The sequence below is a fragment of the Garra rufa genome, chromosome 19, assembly GCF_049309525.1.
Source record: "Garra rufa chromosome 19, GarRuf1.0, whole genome shotgun sequence".
Lineage (NCBI taxonomy): Eukaryota > Metazoa > Chordata > Actinopteri > Cypriniformes > Cyprinidae > Garra > Garra rufa.
This window is the reverse complement of record NC_133379.1, coordinates 24,599,863-24,618,465: the sequence shown is the minus strand read 5'-3', so window position 1 is coordinate 24,618,465 and position 18,603 is coordinate 24,599,863. Positions and strand designations below refer to the sequence as shown.

General features: G+C 38.0%; 1 protein-coding gene across 1 annotated transcript; it reads left to right on the top strand.

Moving 5' to 3' along the window:
- The first annotated feature begins 13,114 nt into the window (after window positions 1-13,114).
- On the top strand, window positions 13,115-14,038 carry LOC141292723 (olfactory receptor 2A12-like). The gene has a single exon (XM_073824762.1). It carries the CDS (start codon window positions 13,115-13,117, stop codon window positions 14,036-14,038), a length of 924 nt encoding a protein of 307 aa, XP_073680863.1.
- Window positions 14,039-18,603: the final 4,565 nt, after the last annotated feature.

Sequence of the window (18,603 nt, the reverse complement as noted above, 5' to 3'; positions counted from 1 at the left end):
TGGTAACACACTATGTCGTGAAGGACTGAAATCCTGCAGCACCCGCAACGTCCCTCTGCTTTAGAAAGCACATGTACAGGCCCATCTGAAGTTTGCCAATGAACATCTGAATGATTCAGAGGAGAACTGAGTGAAAGTGTTGTGGTCAGATGAGACCAAAATCAAACTCTTTGGCATCAACTCAACTCGCCATGTTTGGAGAAGGAGGAATGCTGTCTATATACCCAAGAACACCATCCCAACCGTCAAACATTGAGGTGATAGCATTATGCTCTGAGGGTGTTCTGCTGAAGGGACAGAACAACTGCACCACATCAAATGGACGATGGATGGGGGCATGTACCTCAAGAAGAAGCACATTAAGGTGCTGGAGTGGTCTCGAGACCTAAATGCCATAGAAAATCGGTGAAGGGAGTAGAAGGTTCAAGTTGCCAAATGTCAGCCTAGAAACCTTAATGACTTGGAGAGTATCTGGAAACAGGAGTGGGACAAAATCCCTCCTGAGATGTGTGCAAACCTGGTGGCCAACTACAAGAAACATTTGACCTCTGAGATTGCCAACAAGGGTTTTGCCACCAAGTACTATGTCATTTTTGCGAAGGGGTCAAATACTTATTTCACTCATTAAAATGCAAATCAATTTAGAACTTTTTTGAAATGCATTTTTCTGGATTTTGTTGTTGCTGTTATTCTGTCTCTCACTGTTAAAATAAACCTACCATTAAAATTATAGACTGATTATTTCTTTGTCAGTGGGCAAACGTACAAAGTCAGCAGGGGATTAAATAATTATTTTCCCCACTGTATATGCTGTGTCCCAATTCGCATGCTATCTGTCCTAAATAGTATTTGAAAATAGAATTATGTCTCAAATGTAATATGTTCAAATGAGTATGTCAAAGATTCCCAGATGGTCTACCACTTCTGGTTAAAATACGAAGATCGATGCACACTCTCGGTATGTTTCATACAGTATATATCGTCCTCTGAAGGGCACTTTGAAGTGAAAACAATCTTGGCCTCCATATTGAAAGGTTGTTCCAAACCGAAGTTCTTAAAACTGGCACCTTCGGAATAAAGGATTTCAAAGGGTGCAGCTCATAAACACTTCGACCCTCATAATTTTTTTACGCAGATTCTTTGAATGATGACGGCACCTCTGTATGGGCACAGGATAATGATGCAGAAGGGCATGTCAAGAAACAGTTGTTTGGTTCCCTGCACATTCAACCCTATTGTTTTTGTATTTGCGAGAAAGCCTTAATTTCTTTTCCATTGAATAATTGGTTTATAGTTCTAAGACCATTATCAGCCCATATTTTAAATCCACTGTCCCACATAGATGGAAGAAAGTCAATATTACCTACTATAGGCATAGCCCTAGAAATAGATTCTGGACCTCCAAACATTTTCTTAAATTTTGTCCAAATTTTTAAAGTATGTTTTATCCATTCATTATCAATTTTTTTTGGGACTCGTTTTATGCTTATAAAAGGTAGAATGGTTAAGGGTATTCTTTTAATTGTGCTCTGTTCTATTTCGACCCATCCTGATTCTTTGTCATTTGTAATCCAGGCCACTATTGCATTTAACTGAGCTGCCCAGTAATAGTATTTTAGATTCGGTAAGCCTAGGCCTCCTTTCTCTTTTGGTAAAAGTAAGGTTTTAAATTTTATCCTAGGCTTCTTTTTCTGCCATAGAAATTTCATTAATAATTTATCTAACATATTAAATTCCGAGATTCTGCCCAGTAATGAAAGAGGGATAATCTCCCATCTTGTTAAATCATTTTTTATTTGTTTTATTAGTTTTTTTATAGTTTGCCTCAAAAAGTTGGCTAGATTTAGGGGTAAGGGTAATTCCCAGGTATCTAAATCCTTGCTTTGACCAATGAAACGAAACCTGATTGTTCAACTGGGATGGCCAGACACCATAAATCATCAATGCTTCAGATTTACTTTCATTAATTTTATAACCTGAAACTAGGCCATATTCATGCAGACACTGCATAAGTGGGGGAATGGAACGAGAAGGGTTTTCTATGAAAAGCAATACGTCATCCGCAAATAATGCTATTTTGTGAACTGATTTGCCTTCATCCTCTATTCCTTGAATACTTACATCCTGGCGTATAGCTTCTGCTAGTGGTTCAATGCTCAGTACAAAAAGAATGGGAGATAGTGAATCCCCTTGTCTCACTCCTCTTTCTACCTTGAAGAATTTTGAACACTGGCCATTTACCCTTATTCTCGATTTTGATTCTTTGTATAACATGTTAACCCAGGTTACAAATTTTTCCTCAAAACCCATTTCTAGCAATGTTTGTTCTAAAAATAGCCAATCAACTCTATCGAATGCTTTCTCAGCATCAAGGCTGAGAAGCATTGCATTCCTCTTATTTTTTTTCGCTATTGATTGTAAATTTAGAGCCCACCTTACATTGCTATTTCCATGACGGTCTTGAATAAATCCAGTTTGGTCTGGTTTTATAACTTTTTAAATAATTTTTTGGATTCTTTTAGCTAGTATAGAAGTTAATATTTTATAATCCACACATAGAAGACTAATTGGACGATAACTGCTACATTGTGTGGGATCCTTACCTTCTTTATGGCTTCATTAATTTTGTGTTTTGTTGCTGCTTTATGTTAAACTGAACTTCATAAATTAATTTAAAAAAATAACAAAAAACAACTGAAATAAGTACATTGCATAAGTATTCATACCTTTACAGCCTCAAGTCCTTTTGGGTATGATGCAACAAGCTTTGTACATCAGCATTTGGCAATTATCTGCCATTCTTCGCCTCACCTCTTCACCTCTCAAGCTCTGTCAAGGTGGATGAGTGCAGACGTGCATTTTTTAAGTTTCTCCAGCAATGTTTGATTGGGTTCAAGCCCAGGCCCTGGCCAGGCCACTCAAGGACATTCACAGAGTTGTCTATAAGCCACTCTTGCTGTGTGCTCAACCTTTTGCCCAGTCTGAGGTTCTGAATTCTCTGCACTGATTTTTCATTAGGCTATCTCAATATTTTGGTGCACTGAGATTTTCTTCTACTCTGATGAGTCCTTCAGTCCCTGCTGCTAAAAAACAGCCCCACAGCATGATGCTGCTACCAGTGCACATTTGGGATGGTACTCTGCAGGCGATGAGCAGTGCCTGCTTTCCTTCAAACATGATGATTGGTATTGAGCTTCATCAGACCGGAGAACCTTGTTTCCCACAGTCTCACAGACACCACAGCAGCGCCACCATAAAGACCGGATTGGTGTGTTACAGTGATGTTTGTCCTTGTGTAGATTTATCCTATCTCCACATATGATCATAGAGCTCAACTAGAATGACCATCAGATTCTTGGTCACCAGTAAAGGGTAAAAAAAGACTACATGCTTCTATGAACCTTCAATGCAGCAGATTTTTTCTGAACTCTTCCCCAGATGGGTGGCTTGAAGCAATCCTGTCTTTGAGCCCTACATACAGTTTTGTTTTTTTACCTCAACGCTTGGTTTTTGTTCTGATATGCATTTTCAGCTGTTAGTCCTTTTATTAAGATGTGTGCCTTTCCAAATCATACCCATTCAATTAAATTTGCCACAAGTTAACTTCACTCAAAGTGTAGTAACATCTACAAGCAATATGAATGCTCCTGAGAAAAAATTCAACTATCCTAGAAAATTAACACTTATGAAATTATTTTTAATAAATTATTTTTAATAAATTTGCAAAGATGTTAAAAACATGCCATTATAGTGTATGGAGTAGACTGATGTGGGAAAAAAGTAATTTAAAACAGTTTAACATAAGGCAGCAACTAAGCAATACATGGAAAAAGAGCACTGCAGATTCTTAGATTTATGATCTAAGTACTGTAGCTTTTATTGTGCATTTTAACATGACTTTTCTAATATATTACTAATATTACTAACAATATAAATGTTATTCTTAAATGTACTACAGTATATAAAAAGATTTCACAGCAAAAAGACACAAGTAGGCCACAACCTGAAGGTGGACAAATTGGAGGAGGCCTTTGAAGTTTAATACAGTAGTTTTTATAGGCTTAAATAGTATTGGCTATTGTAATAGTTACTGATTTGGCTTTTTTGAATGCATATATCGATCCTATTGTGAATGATTCATCCATTTATATGCATGTATATTATTATTATTATTATTATTATTATTATTATTATTATTATTATTATTATTATTATTATTTAATCAAAATGTCTGGATCTTCTCTTCTCTCTGGTGATGTACTGTATGTTGGACTAATGGTCTTCTCCAGCATGCTTGTGTCTACATTTGATTCTTTCTTGATTATTTCATTTTTTCATTATTGTTGTTAATAAGTGTAGTTAAATGCAATAATTATTTAAACCTTTAAAAGTTGGCCTTCATTTGCAAATATGGCTTTACACAAGGTACTGTAAGAACCTCACATGTAATATCATTCTTTTTATTTATAATTATTATAATTCTTCTTATTATATTATTACTATTTTTGCTAAAATGTTGTTATGATTGCATCAGTGTTTGCATGCATTGTTTGGGTAGTGTTGCAAAAGCCGTCCCTCTTTAGGGAGGTCATTATGGCCTTATGGTGTGAGCTGGTCCTGATGACACTGTCCACTGGGGTCAATTTGTTGACCTTTTACTTTAGACTCATCAGTGATTTCTTTAAATTGCCTCCCTGGGAATTTGTGTGTTTTGAGAAATAATGACCCCTAAATAACATGTTTATCTAGTTTCAAATTTGTCTTGGATTTCTCAAAGGAACAGCGATTAAACATGACCACAAATGTTTATGAGCAACTGTTGCTGGCCATTTTGACAAGTCTTCTTCAGCCATCTTCTACATGCATTTATGTGTTTTTCTACACACATTTCTACAATCACAGATAAATTTGATACTTTCATCGTTTAAACTATTCTAGGAATATGAATCAAATATCACATTCATCTAGGTCTGAATCTACAGTTATCCTACTGTTAATGTTAAGTACTGCATATTAAATTATTATTAAATCACAACTTGACAGGACAAAATTAACATAAAAGTGCGTTCACGCCATATCGGAATTCCTGTAATTACGAGATTCCAACTTGTAAAAAGCGTTCATGCACTCGTAGAACTTGTAATTACAACTTGTGAACTGGGAGTCTTCTGAGAGCTACTACTTGTACCACCTGACCAACATAGGCTTTGTTTAGGCGTTGATAGCATTGCCATAGAAAAAGTATAATTCCGAATCCGAGGACATGAACCGCTCTGAGTAGAACGTCACTTGTTGTCATTTTGAAATTACGGTAATTACGATATGGAGTGAACGCAACATGACTATATCTTTATATCAAAGAGTGTGATGTCATTATAGTAGACCCTTTTTTTTCAACAAGCTTATTGATCATGAAAATTTCTGGCTTCTTCTGCTGTCAAAGGTTTATTAAAAGCTCTCAGTTAAAAAAAATTACAGCAATTATATGGTAATTATATCTAATGAGCTGTAGCATATGCTGCTAGCTTGTGCAGGGACACCAGCAATTCTCATTCAGTTCGATTAATGACCACTTCTTACCAGAAAGGCCTGTGACTACAAATGTGTGATAAAGCTGATACTATGTGGATAACAGCTTATAAAATCTGGTCTTGGATGAATTTAATGAGAATAGATACATTTTTATATTTGAGTTTGATTACTGAGATATAAGATTACTAAAAAAATCAAGGGCTTTTAATATAACATTTTTATGAACTCTTTACAGTTTTTCTCAATTGCTAAAACACTAAACCCTAATGTCTGAACCAAATGCTCAGTTGCCTGAACCCATTGATTGAATTAATCACTCTTTTGGCAAAACCATAAGCACTTTTCACCTGTTTAGACACAACTTGCCAACACACTTTCATTGTGATGCACCCGTGCTGCATAATGGTGAGCACAAGTGACAAAAGTCAAACACAATTAAAGCACAGGTTTCACCACTTGAACACAACAACTCAAAACTGATCACACTTGTGGCTAATGATGTGAGGGAACATATACAGTAAGCCAGTTCAGAGAACACTGGTTTGTGAGGCCTGAGAGGAAGAGTTCGTGTGAGAGGTGGTCGAGGTGGTTAGCGAAGACAAAGAACAGTAATATCTGATGAAATCCAAACATCAGTAGATTCACTGTGTCCACCATAATCCGAAGATTTAGAGAAGAGAACAGGTAATTACCATTTTTTGACATTATAGTCAAATAATTATTTTCTCACATTCACTTGCATTGACGATTTTTCAATCTAGAGGTCCAGTGGGGTTTTACGGATGGGCGGGACTTACCAGCTCTATAGTATGTCATACAGTAATTGCTGTCAACATTTACATACTGTACTATAATGTCAAAAAATGGTAATTACCTGTTCTCTTCTCTAAATCTTCGGATTATGGTGGACACAGTGAATCTACTGATGTTTGGTTGTACCCTTTGTCAGCCTCCCTCATGCTCATACCATGGACAAGAACATGGTCAATCACAGTAGCTCTGATTTCATCAGATATTACTGTTCTTTGTCTTCGCTGGCCTCCTCGACCACCTCGACCTCCTCTCACACGAACTCTTCCCATCTATGTTGTTGCCTGGCCAGACAAAATGTGGCCTGTGATGTGGATGAAGTCCTGTGGCCTGACCCAGTACGGAGACATGATGCTGTGGCTGAGTAATGCATTTATTTGTATATTTTTGTACTTTATTTTTACATGGGCTTACTGTTCACAAGTGGCAAACGCATAGGATTTCTGTTTGTTTTTACAAGTGCTACATGTAAATGCACAAGATTTCTGTTTTGTCTTTTTGTACAAGTGCTAAATACACAGGTTTTCTTTGTTTTGCAACATGCATTTAGCCTACAGTGAACAATAAACATTTATTTCTCCAGCTTCATGTCCTGAGCATTGTGTTTTCTATTTTTCTACGTAGTGTTTAGTGACTGTTCAGTAGTGTTTTTAATTTTGATTGACTCGGGGCACGACTTGACAACATAGTTCAGTTTTGAGCACAGATTGAACTGTTTTGAGGTGAAAGTTTGGTTTTGCAAGAAGAGTCTGAGATTTTGTGAATATAGCTTGAAAATTGGGTTTTGTGTTCACAGTTTAGAGAAAAGGAGAGCAGCTTTCAAGAAATGTGTCTTAGCAATTGAGAAAAACTGTAATTTAGAATCTCTGGTATGTTAGTTTCTGAGACAAAATGAGAGAAGAAAATTAGAAAAAGTAAAGAAAATGACCTTTAAATTCAGTATAATTGAGCTAATACAATTTCTGACACATGGTCAGGTATTGTGGACTGACTGTTGTCATCATAAAGAGCACTGTGATCTGTCCATCGCTCGCACAGATGGGACCAATCAGAGAAATTATGACCCAAAGGGAGAATTATGAAACATAAGATAGATAATGACCTTTGGTTCTCTTTATTCTCCTGTCAGGCCATTTTAATCCTTTGTAAACAGTGTCTAATGCTGTGAGACAAACAAGTTGCAATGTTTGTGAAATGATCCGTTATTACAAAGTGTGTATTGCATACATGTCAGCTAAAGCAAACTATTTATATAACTTTATAGTTGTAGACCAAAGACTATTCAGCTTAAAATAGTAGGGCTGCTCGATTTTGGCAAAAATCATAAACACGATTATATATTTATATATATGCTTTAAAAAATACTGAATACTTTAATGCAAGTCTAAAGTAGTCTAACAATACTACAGAAATTGAATGTAATTATTTGAATGTAAAATAAAACAGCGTCTTCACTGTAATAGTTAAACATGCTTTGTTTTTTATTAAAAGCAGTGATTTTTCTTTGTATTTTTACATTTTATTAATATTAAGCACAGAGACGGCCGAAGGATTTGTTGCTACTTTAAGTGCCACACGGATCCAATTTACGGTTACACATGTATTTTCATTCTCAACCGTTTATGATAATTTAAGACATAACTGACAAGGGTTTATATGAATAATCGCCTCATTTTTAAATAGTTTTGTGTGTATTTGACTGTTTAGGCACACCTTGAGCTAAAAGATAACTCTACATGTCTGTGATCTGCTCTGTCTCTGAGCGCATACACAGAACAGCGCAAGTTTTCTTACACGCTATTAAAAGAACACTCCATGTTTTTTTTTTGGAAATAGGCCCATTCTCCAACTCCCCTGAGTTTCACTAGTTCGCTTTTGCATATAATAAACAGCGTAAAAGTTAAGCGTGTTTGGCATGCTGTCCGGGAGAGGGCCTTTGGCCCGAACCCAATAGTGCTCCCCCCCTTTGCTGGAGGTGAAGAAAAATAAAAAGGGGGGGTGGGAGGGATGCTGGAATCAGAGATAGCTGAAGGTAGGACTGCTTGGTTATTTAAAGGGACTGTAGTAATTGGATAGGGAGAGTGATTGGATAGGGAGTGATTGCTGATGATGAATTGGCCGTGTTAATTATCTGCGCGAGCTCCTCCTGAAAGTTGAGTTTTACCATTTTGAAATCCATTTAGCCATTTTCCTGTTCTGGCGATATCACTTTTGGAATAGCTTAGCATAGATAATTGAATCCTATTAGGCCAATAGCATCACGTTCCAAAATGACCAACGATCATTCGATATTTTTCCTATTTAAAACTTGACTCTTCTGTAGTTATATTGTGTAGTAATACCGGCGGAAAATGTAAAGCTGCGATTTTCTAGGCCAGTAAGATTAGGAACTACACTCCCGTAATATGGATGCAGCAGGCGGAGTAATATCTCACAGTGGCTAAAATTAGTTCCCAGCTAGGTTAGCATTTGCACATGTGCAGGATGACATTGTGTAAATTTAATATTGATAAATCGTATTGTGACAACTGGTCAATGGTTAAACTCTCGTGTGAATCAACTGTCCCCAATATCTATGGATTGATTTCTATTTCATTTTACTTGGGCCTCTTTGTTGTAATTATTGTATCGTATGTAAAGATTATCATTGCATGCAAATCATTATTAGAGTGCAGAAGGAAATTCTGGCAGACATGTGTGCCTCATATGTCTTTGTTGATTAATTTCACTATTGCAACGCTTTTTGACATGATGCACAGCAGATATGGCTCAAGCTATTTTCTTGAGGATCTGTGTAATCTTTTATCATTGGAGATCATTATAGTTCCACCTGTTTTTAATCCTTTCATCTATGTTTTAAATCTTAAAGAAGTGCACATAGAGTTTTAAAATGATTTATTTATAAGATCGAATTATGAAGAAATGTTCTGTTCTGCATTTTGTGTCCTGTGAAGTAGTAATTTGTCAGAAAAAACACAAAGGTAGAGACACTTTCATCATTTTCATCATGTTGTAAACCCACTTAAACCTATTTATAATCAGATTTTGTATGAAAATTAATCTCAGAGATTATTTAAATGAATATGTAATTAGTAAAACAGATTTTATATGATATTTTAAATGATTTCAAAGATATTTCACTCCACTTCAGTTTTGTTTCAAGGGCAAAAACATTTAAATGAAATATTAAAGAGTAGTTTGTGATTTTCCATAGATATAGATTTTTCTTTTAATATCGAAGAATTATTTTAACTAGGGCTGTCAGTATAATGCATTAACTTAATTAATTAGTTATGAAAAAATAATGCAATTAAAATATTTTAACGCAGTTCATGCACTGGCCCCGCCCCCAGACCTGTACATCATCTTATATTTCATATAGTAGACTGTTGACAAATATGATGCAGTACATCAAGTCCATAAAGGCAGTTATGCCCTAAAATTCAAGATATTGGTACAAAAAATTTTTGTTTTATCTCATATTTATATATATTACGTATCACAAGATATCACACATGCAGCAAGAGCAATATGAAATGTGTGCTGATTTTGTCCCAATCTATTACAAGCTTAAATGAAATTTAATACAACAGTTCAATAAATAAAATGTTGATATTGTTATATTTTAACTACAATATTATGTGATTTTGCAGAGAACATATTACCTTTGAAATCATAGCAAAATTATTGTGTCTCAACACAGATAAATACAACACTGTAAAAAATTTACTGTAAAATTTACAGCAAGTTACTGGCAACTTTGGTTGCCAGCAATACTGTAAATTTTTACAAGTGCACTGTAAAGGATTAACTACAGTTTTACTGTTAAAATACAGCAATTTTCTGTATATATACAAGCAACGATATATACATTATTTAAAGCTGCTACTGTGAAATTGCAGCAATAGTTTGCAATTTTACAAGTGTACTGGAAATCATTAAATAACGTTTCACTGTAAAAATATTGTACTACTTTAATTTGTATATTCTTTATTTGCAGTATTTATTTTCCAGATTGCTGAATAATAATGACTAGCAATTTAAACAATTTATTAACTGCATAAGCTTTAAACAATATTTAACTGCATAAAGTGTTGTATAGTATGAAACTCAGTGCACCTTTTATTTAATAAAAACAAAAAAAATAATAATTTGACACATCTTAATCTTGATAAACAGATCCAATTTTATTTTAAAAAAATCTCTTATTTAATAACTCTCAAATTTGCATGAAAGAAATGTCATAGAACAGTGTATTCAGTATTATTCTGAATTCCAAAATAAATTGGGCATGAAAATATTTACTTGAAACATATATTACCCTGCTAAATTTTAAGGTTAACCAAAATTTAGCTAAAGTTGAAACCAACATCAAGTTATTGTCAATGTTATTGTCAATGTTGTCAGTGTATGTTTTGGAGCCTGTGATACTTTTTCAGGATTCTTTGATGAATAAGTTTCAAAGAACAGCAGTTATTTAAAAAATAAATTTTATCTAAAAATAAAATATATCTTTACAATTCAATTTCAATGTAACATACTATATATAAGATATAAGTAAAGAAAATCCATGAAAGAATCCTGAAAAAAGTATCACAGGTTATTAAAAATATTAAACAGCACAATTGCTTCTAACATTGATAATAAATCAGCATATACAATAATTTCTAAAGGATCATGTGACACTGGAGTAATTAGAAGACAAGAGTATTGATGCTGAAAATTCAGAAATAAATTACATTTTTAAGTATATTAAAATGGATAAAACATTTTAATAATATTTCACAACATTATAGTTTTTTCTGTATTTTTTATCAATTAAATGCAGCCTTTATGAGCAGAAGATACTTATTTCAAAACATAAAACCTACTGATCACAAACTTTTGAACGCTGTAGATGAAGGATAAAGGAACATAATAAAAGGAAAAAGATCTTGGTGTATGTGTACTTACATGTCAGTAATTCTGCTGAAAATTCCTCACATTGCAAAGAAAACTGGTAACTTGGGTTCACTTCTGCTGGTTTCTTCTGTGTCCTGTCGGTTTTGATGGGTCTTTTCCTTTCAGCTTATTTGTTTCTCTCTCAGGATAAATATCTACAAAACAGTCAGGAAGCAGACAATATGTAATTCACATTAGTTTTAGCTTTTGTACATCTGAATTATTCTCCCTAAAAAAACTCTCTCTACTTGAGTTGAGAAACATATTCTATCATATCTACATGTAAAATGCAGGTGCTCAGATTGTTAGAATGCAACTATTACCTCTGAATGAACTCCAAAGCTCCGTCTGTCTCCTCTTGATAACGTTAGTCCAGGATATGTAATATATGCTGCGAACAGGACAGACAGGAAGATAGGCTGGATTAACTCATTCTTTAAATGTTAGCAGAAAGCATTAACGTTACATTCAAACAATAAGCGAATAAGCAAGTTATCAAAGGTCCTAGTACATCTCACTGCTTACGTTAACCACTTTAACAGCACCGTTCAGAGTTTACGTGACACACACATCCTCCGTGAGCGGCCGACCGCGAATCGCGAGCCCTAAATACACGTTTTATTTCGGTGCCTGTGTTAACAGATGGCTTCCTGTGCAAATTTGTTGTGCATGATAAAATAATCACGAGAAAGTGTGCTGATCAGCACGACGTCGCCGTGAATCACATCTTTTGCCAATGAAGCTTGTAATTCTTAACGTAGGAACCCAGAGATGTTACGCCTATAGCCGATATAAGGCCGGGGAATGTGTAAAATCCTTCAGCGACTCTGCTGCCGAATCCCCACACAAGTCTCTCTCGTGCTCCGCGGACGGAGGATTCGTTAATCTGCGGTTATCGCGAATGTTTATGACACCTTAATATTCTAATACAGTTACGAAATATGAAAAATATAACAAAAATAAGACACTTACCACATTTGTGAATCGTTCTTCTTGCTGCTCCCAAATGTCGACCGTTGAAGATAATCCCGCCTCTTTAGATTTGAAATTTACCAGAATGCATTGCGGTTTACAGCAATATGCTGTATTGGCTGTATTATAAGAAATACAACCCGCTGCTGTAAAATATTGCTGTAATTTTTACAGCAATTCGTTACAGTGAATATTTCTTTCTAAAGCTACAATTTGTAATGTCTACTTAATACTTCCTCACTAACACAAAAATAGCTATATATAATCTTTTGTGGGTATTATCAGTCAAATTTGTTTTGCGATTAATTAGATTAATTAATTGAAACATCACATAATTAATTAGATTAAAATTGTAATTAAGTAATTTTAGCAAAAAGTAATTGTTAAACCTTCCCATTCGTATTATACACACACACACACACACACACACACACACACACACACACACACACACACACACACACACACACACACACACACACACACACACATACATATATATATATATATATATATAATAGAAAGAATGTTTTATGAAAAGCACAGCACAAACAACATATATTGAACCCTTGGGGTGTATTTAGAACCTCAGAGAATTTTCCATGGCATTATAAAAGTTATTTATATGCACATCAATGAACTCAAGCCTCCATTTAATGATTTTCAACATGCAAGACAGCAACTCATCAGCAATTGTTTGCTAATTGTGTTTACAGAGAAACGTGTGTCATTTTTGAAGTCAGATTTTTAAGCTGGAATATTGCTATTAGTGTTGATCACTGACTTCTGGTCTTAATCTGGAATCAAATCAACATGATTTTTGTATAGAGAATTTTTTTTGTATTAACATTAATAGGCTATGGACAACAGGACCTATTTTGCAATCTACACTCTGATGGAGCCAAGCGGCTCCAAATCTTATCGGCATATATATTTCACATGTTTTTTGCTTCTCTATGCTTTGATACTGTTAATGAACATTTGGCTCAGTGTGGTCATTGTTTTGGAGAGAGCCCTTCATGAACCAATGTATATTTTTTTGTGCAATTTATGTGTCAATTATTTATATGGGTCAGCAGGGTTTTATCCTAAATTCCTGCATAATTTAATTCTGGATTCATATGTGATTCCTTCTTTTATGTGTGGCCTCCAAACTTTTGTGATCTACAGTTCAGCTATGTGTGAGTGTACAACATTAGCAGTGATGTCTTATGACAGACATGTGGCTATATGTCAACCTTTGAACTATCACTCAAAACTGACCAAAAATACATGTGGCATATTAATCCTATTCTGCTGGACTGTGCCATTTCTTTGTATGTTCATTGGAGTTGTGTTGTTAAACAGGATAGCAGTGTGTAAATATCATATTGACAAATTATACTGTGACAACTGGTCAATGGTAAAGCTCTCATGTGAATCAGTGTTTATTAATAACCTCATGGCATTGATTGTTTTATCATTTTATATGTGTCTTACAGTTTTAATTATTGTGTCTTATATAAAATTTATTGTTGCATGTAAAACATCTCTAGAAAACAGAAGAAAATTTTGGCAGACATGTGTTCCACATTTATTTTCATTAATAAATTGTGGTTTTACTATGTTTTTTGATGCAATGTGCAGCAGATATGGCTCAAGCAATGTCCCAGAGAATGTCAATGTTGTTTTTTCCCTGCTGATGCTGATATTGCCGCCTCTTTTCAATCCTGTAGTTTATGTATTAAAACTCAAAGAGATTCGTAAAAGAACTTTAAAATCTTGTGTAAATACCATGGAATAAAGAATAATACTTAGTCCTGTTTGCTGTAATTAATTGACATGCCTTTTGTACTTGCACAGGTAGTGCAAAATGTGCAATAGCCATTATATCCCTTAACTGCAACTATCCATGCCCTTTTTTAACATACTATGTAACCTCTCAATACAGTTTAATATTGGAAGTATTATTAATGTAGCCTGTTAATGTGTATAATGTATATACCTAAATAGAATAAAACTGTGTTCATTAAAACTTCAGCATATGTGACCCTGGACCACAAAACCAGGAAGCACGGGTATATTTGTAGCAATAGCCAAAAATGCATTGTATGGATCAAAATTATAGATTTTTCTTTTATGCCAAAAATCAATAGGATATTAAATACAAATCATGTTCCAGGAATATATTTTGTAGATTTTCTACAGTAAGTATTGAATTTTTTGCACCCTCAGGTTTCAGATTTTCAAATAGTTGTAATATCCTAACAAAACACACTTCAGTGGAAAACATATTTATTCAGCTTTTAATATGATGCTTTCTCAGTTTAAAAAAAATTACCCTTGTGACTGGTTTTGTGGTCCAGGGTCACATATATAGAATGGTGGCCACTTTTTGTGAAATGCAAATCTGATCAGTTGCTTTACCTGTTAGTTTGTTAATTTACTGTACCTGTTTATTATTTTACATGTTATTTATTATACTATTATTTACATGGTATGTGTACATGTTGTTTCTTCTGTGGAACATCCCTGGTGAAGAAACCAGCTAAAACCATCATAGGCTGGTTGGCTGGTTTTAGCTGGTCAACCAGCCTGGTTTTAGCTGGTCATAGCTTGTCACCAAGCTGGTTTTAAAGGGCTTTTGGCCACTTTCCCAGCCTGGTCTTAGCTGGTCAGGCTGGGAAACGTCTCGGTTACGTATGTAACCCTCGTTCCCTGAAGGAGGGAATGGAGACGTCACGTCGAAAACCGACGAATTGGGATATCGCCTAGAGAGACCAATCCTCTTCGTGTGTAAACTAAACGAGCCAATGCACATTGGCATGCATGATTGCATCCAGCTGTCACTGATCACAGCGTGAGCATAAATAAGCAGCAGGTGCAATGCATAGACAGGTTTTCGCTGAGGAGCCGAGCTTGGGCCCGGTCATACAGCGGTGGTACAGCAGCTGAGGCGACGGGACGTGACATCTCCGTTCCCTTCTTCAGGGAACGAGGGTTACATACGTAACCGAGACGTTTCCTCTCAGTCGGTCTCTTCGACGTCACATCGGAGACCGACGAATTGGGATCCCTAGCAAAGCGCCGCAGCTGCTGCCCCCCTCCAGTGTCCTGAGCAAGCCTCCTAGCCTCCAATTTTTCTGCTTAGGCCAAGGGCGGATCAGGAAATACCAGTCACTGTATAACACAGCACTACCCACTTCAGTGAAGCTGGAGCACTGGGAACGTGCGGAACCTCCACCCATCCAGCAGGAGGTTTGGGGCAATACGCATATGGCTCATACTAGGACATATGGAAGATTGGAGGTGATTGAACCCTCTTGATGATGGTAGATGGTCTACCGGGGAAACACGGCCTCTACGGGTACCGTGGAAGATATATGGGATTCACTTAAGTCTCTCATGTTAACCCGAGCCTTCTATCGGTTCTGAAGGATTCATCGAGAGAGGGCCTGGCACCTGGACATTCCGCCACGTCTGGTGCCGGGGAAGGAGGAACTCGACAGGGTCTACTATGTGGACACTCTGGAGGAGATAGCAAGCCAACCCGAGCCAATGCCACTCTGTGTTTCTACCCATTTGAGGTGAGAACACAGGAGGAGACTGGCTCTACACGAAGGCTATAAAACCTAGTGAACGTGTTGGGGGTCGCCCAGCCCGCAGCTCTACAAATGTCGGATAGCGAGGCACCACGAGTCAGCGCCCAGGAGGATGCAATACTTCTAGTTGAGTGAGCTCGCAACCTGAGCGGGCAGGGCACGCCCTGAGCTTGATAAGCCAGGGCGATGGCATCCACTATCCAGTGAGCCATCCCCTGCCCATCCCCTGCTTGGAGACGGCATTCCCCTTCTGCCGTCCTCCGTGACAAATAAAGAGCTGGTCTGAGGTCCTGAAGCTTTGCGTCCGGTCAATGTAGCATCTTAAAGGTCCCATATTGTCAAAATCGAAATTTCCTGGCTTTTTTCATGATAACTGAGGTCTAGGGGCTATGTAACTACCATATGAGTTTCAAAACAGTCAATCCACAGTAAACTGCACACAGCCTGCTTAAAGTAGCTGTTCATTTTCACGAGCTACTGTGACTTCCGCAAAGATGTGACGTCCGATCTACTCAGTCACCGCCTTCAGTCACCACCCCGAGCACCAATCACGTCCCACCCTCCTTTTGTCAAACCCAGACAATATCGCGTCCATAACATTGCTAAGCAACAACAACACAAAAACAAGTCGAGAAAACCCTGTTCAGCCGATAGATGTCGAAACTACATCATTGCACAGGCTTCAGAACAACGTGAATATAAGAGACCACTGGCACGTCAACTTCAGCCTCTTTCACACACGATTCCGGTAAATACATGGATAATGTGTCCCATGATTTGTTCCGGAGATGTTTGATTTGGTTCATTCACAGTTGTTTTCCGGAATCTGTGCGTGCTTTACACACAACCCATAAAGACATGTGACGTTTGGATGTGAGATGTAATGCGACGCGTACGTTTCACTAAACTGAAACTAACCTGAACAAACTGTGCTTCAGCGCTGATAGTGAGGAGCTGGCTCTGCCTGATCGCCGCTTCATTCCACTTTGCACGTATTTTTTCGTCGTGAAGAGTTGTATGATAACGTGCATCATCACTACAACACTGCCTTTATGGTTCTGGCTTTTGTTCACACAGCGCTCGTTCCCGTAATTTTCCAGAATCAGCGCGCATTGTGAAAGGGGCTTTACTAAAGCAACAGTTATGTAGCTTACTGCATTCGGTGTTTGAAAAAGAAAAAACATTAATGATCATTCTGAAATATCCTGTTGAGTATCAGCAGGCTAGGCTCTCTCTATGGCTCTGGGCTCGGCTAAAGCATACATGACCGTAGTTAACTGTGGTTGGCCTGGCTGTGCGTCACTCAGAAAACAACAGGCCAATCAGAAGAGAGGCTCATGAATATTAATTAGATGGGCCAAAATCGACCTGTTTTTGACAGAGCTCCTAAAAAAAGGATTTTGGCACTTATACCGCAAATATATATTCTTAAGGACATCAACAACTAAAATAAACCTCCAGAAATGTGTACAATATGGGACCTTTAATGCTCGGATGGGACAAAGCAAAGCCAGGGCTGGGTCTGCCTCCTCCGGGGGCAGCGCTTGCAGGCTCACCACCTGATCCCTGAATCAGGAATCTCCGGGGGTCCTCATCTCGAGAGGAAGCCCATTCGACGAACAGGTTCCACTTCAAGGCGTAAACATGTCTCATGGATACAGCTCTCGCCGAAGTGATGGTGTCTACCACTCCTTGGGGTAGATCACCTAGAACCTCCGTGTCCCGTCCAGGGACCTGACATGTAGTTTTCAGAGGTCTGGACGCGGGTGCCACAAAGTGCCCCGTCTCTGAGTCAGTATATCCCGGAAACCAGGTCCAAGTGGGCCAGTAGGGTGCTGCTAGCAGGACCTGCTCCTTGTCCTCCCTGACCTTGCACAGAAAGGCTCACTGGGGGAAACGCATATTTGCGCAGACCCCACGGCCAGCTGCAGGCTTGTCGGTTGATGTACACAGCGGTCGCAGTGTTGTCTGTACGGACCAGCACGTGTTTGCCTCGTAGGCGCCCTTCGGTTCAAGGCAAGATGTACTGCTAGCAGCTCTAGGCAGTTGATGTGCCAGTGTAGCTGAGGGCCCGTCCAAACCCCGACACTGCCTGCACGTTGTACATGGCCCCTCAGCCGGTGGTGGAGGCATCCGTGTGTACCACCACATGCCTGAAGACCTGTTCTAAGGGTACTCCTGCCCAAAGAAAAGCCAGGTCTGACCACAGGGTGAAGGTTTGGCGACAGGCCGAGGTTAATTTGACCCGGTGAGTGCCGCGCTGCCACGCTCTCCTCGGGACTCGGCCATGGAGCCAGTGCTGAAGTGGTCTCATATGGAGCAGTCCAAGCGGTGTAACTGCCGCAGCTGCTGCCATATGCCCCAGGAGCCTCTGAAACTGTTTCAGTGGAACCACTTCCCTGCTCTTGAACGTATTCAAGCAGTTCAGCAACGACTGAGCACGCTCTTGGGTAAGGCGTGCTGTTTGACTGACCGAGTCCAATTCCATACCGAGAAAAGAGATTCTCTGCGTAGGGGAGAGTTTGCTCTTTTCCCAGTTGACCTGAAAGCCCAAGCGGGTGAGGTGTGCCAACACCAGGTCCCTGTGTTCGCACAACTGATCTCGAGTCTGTGCTAGTATCAGCCAGTCGTCGAGGTAGTTGAGAAAACGAACGCCCTGTTCTTTGAGGGGAACAAGGGCCGCTTCCGCGACTTTCGTGAAGACACGGAGCGAGAGGGACAGCCCGAAGGGCGGGACCTTGTACTGATATGCACTGCCTTCGAACGC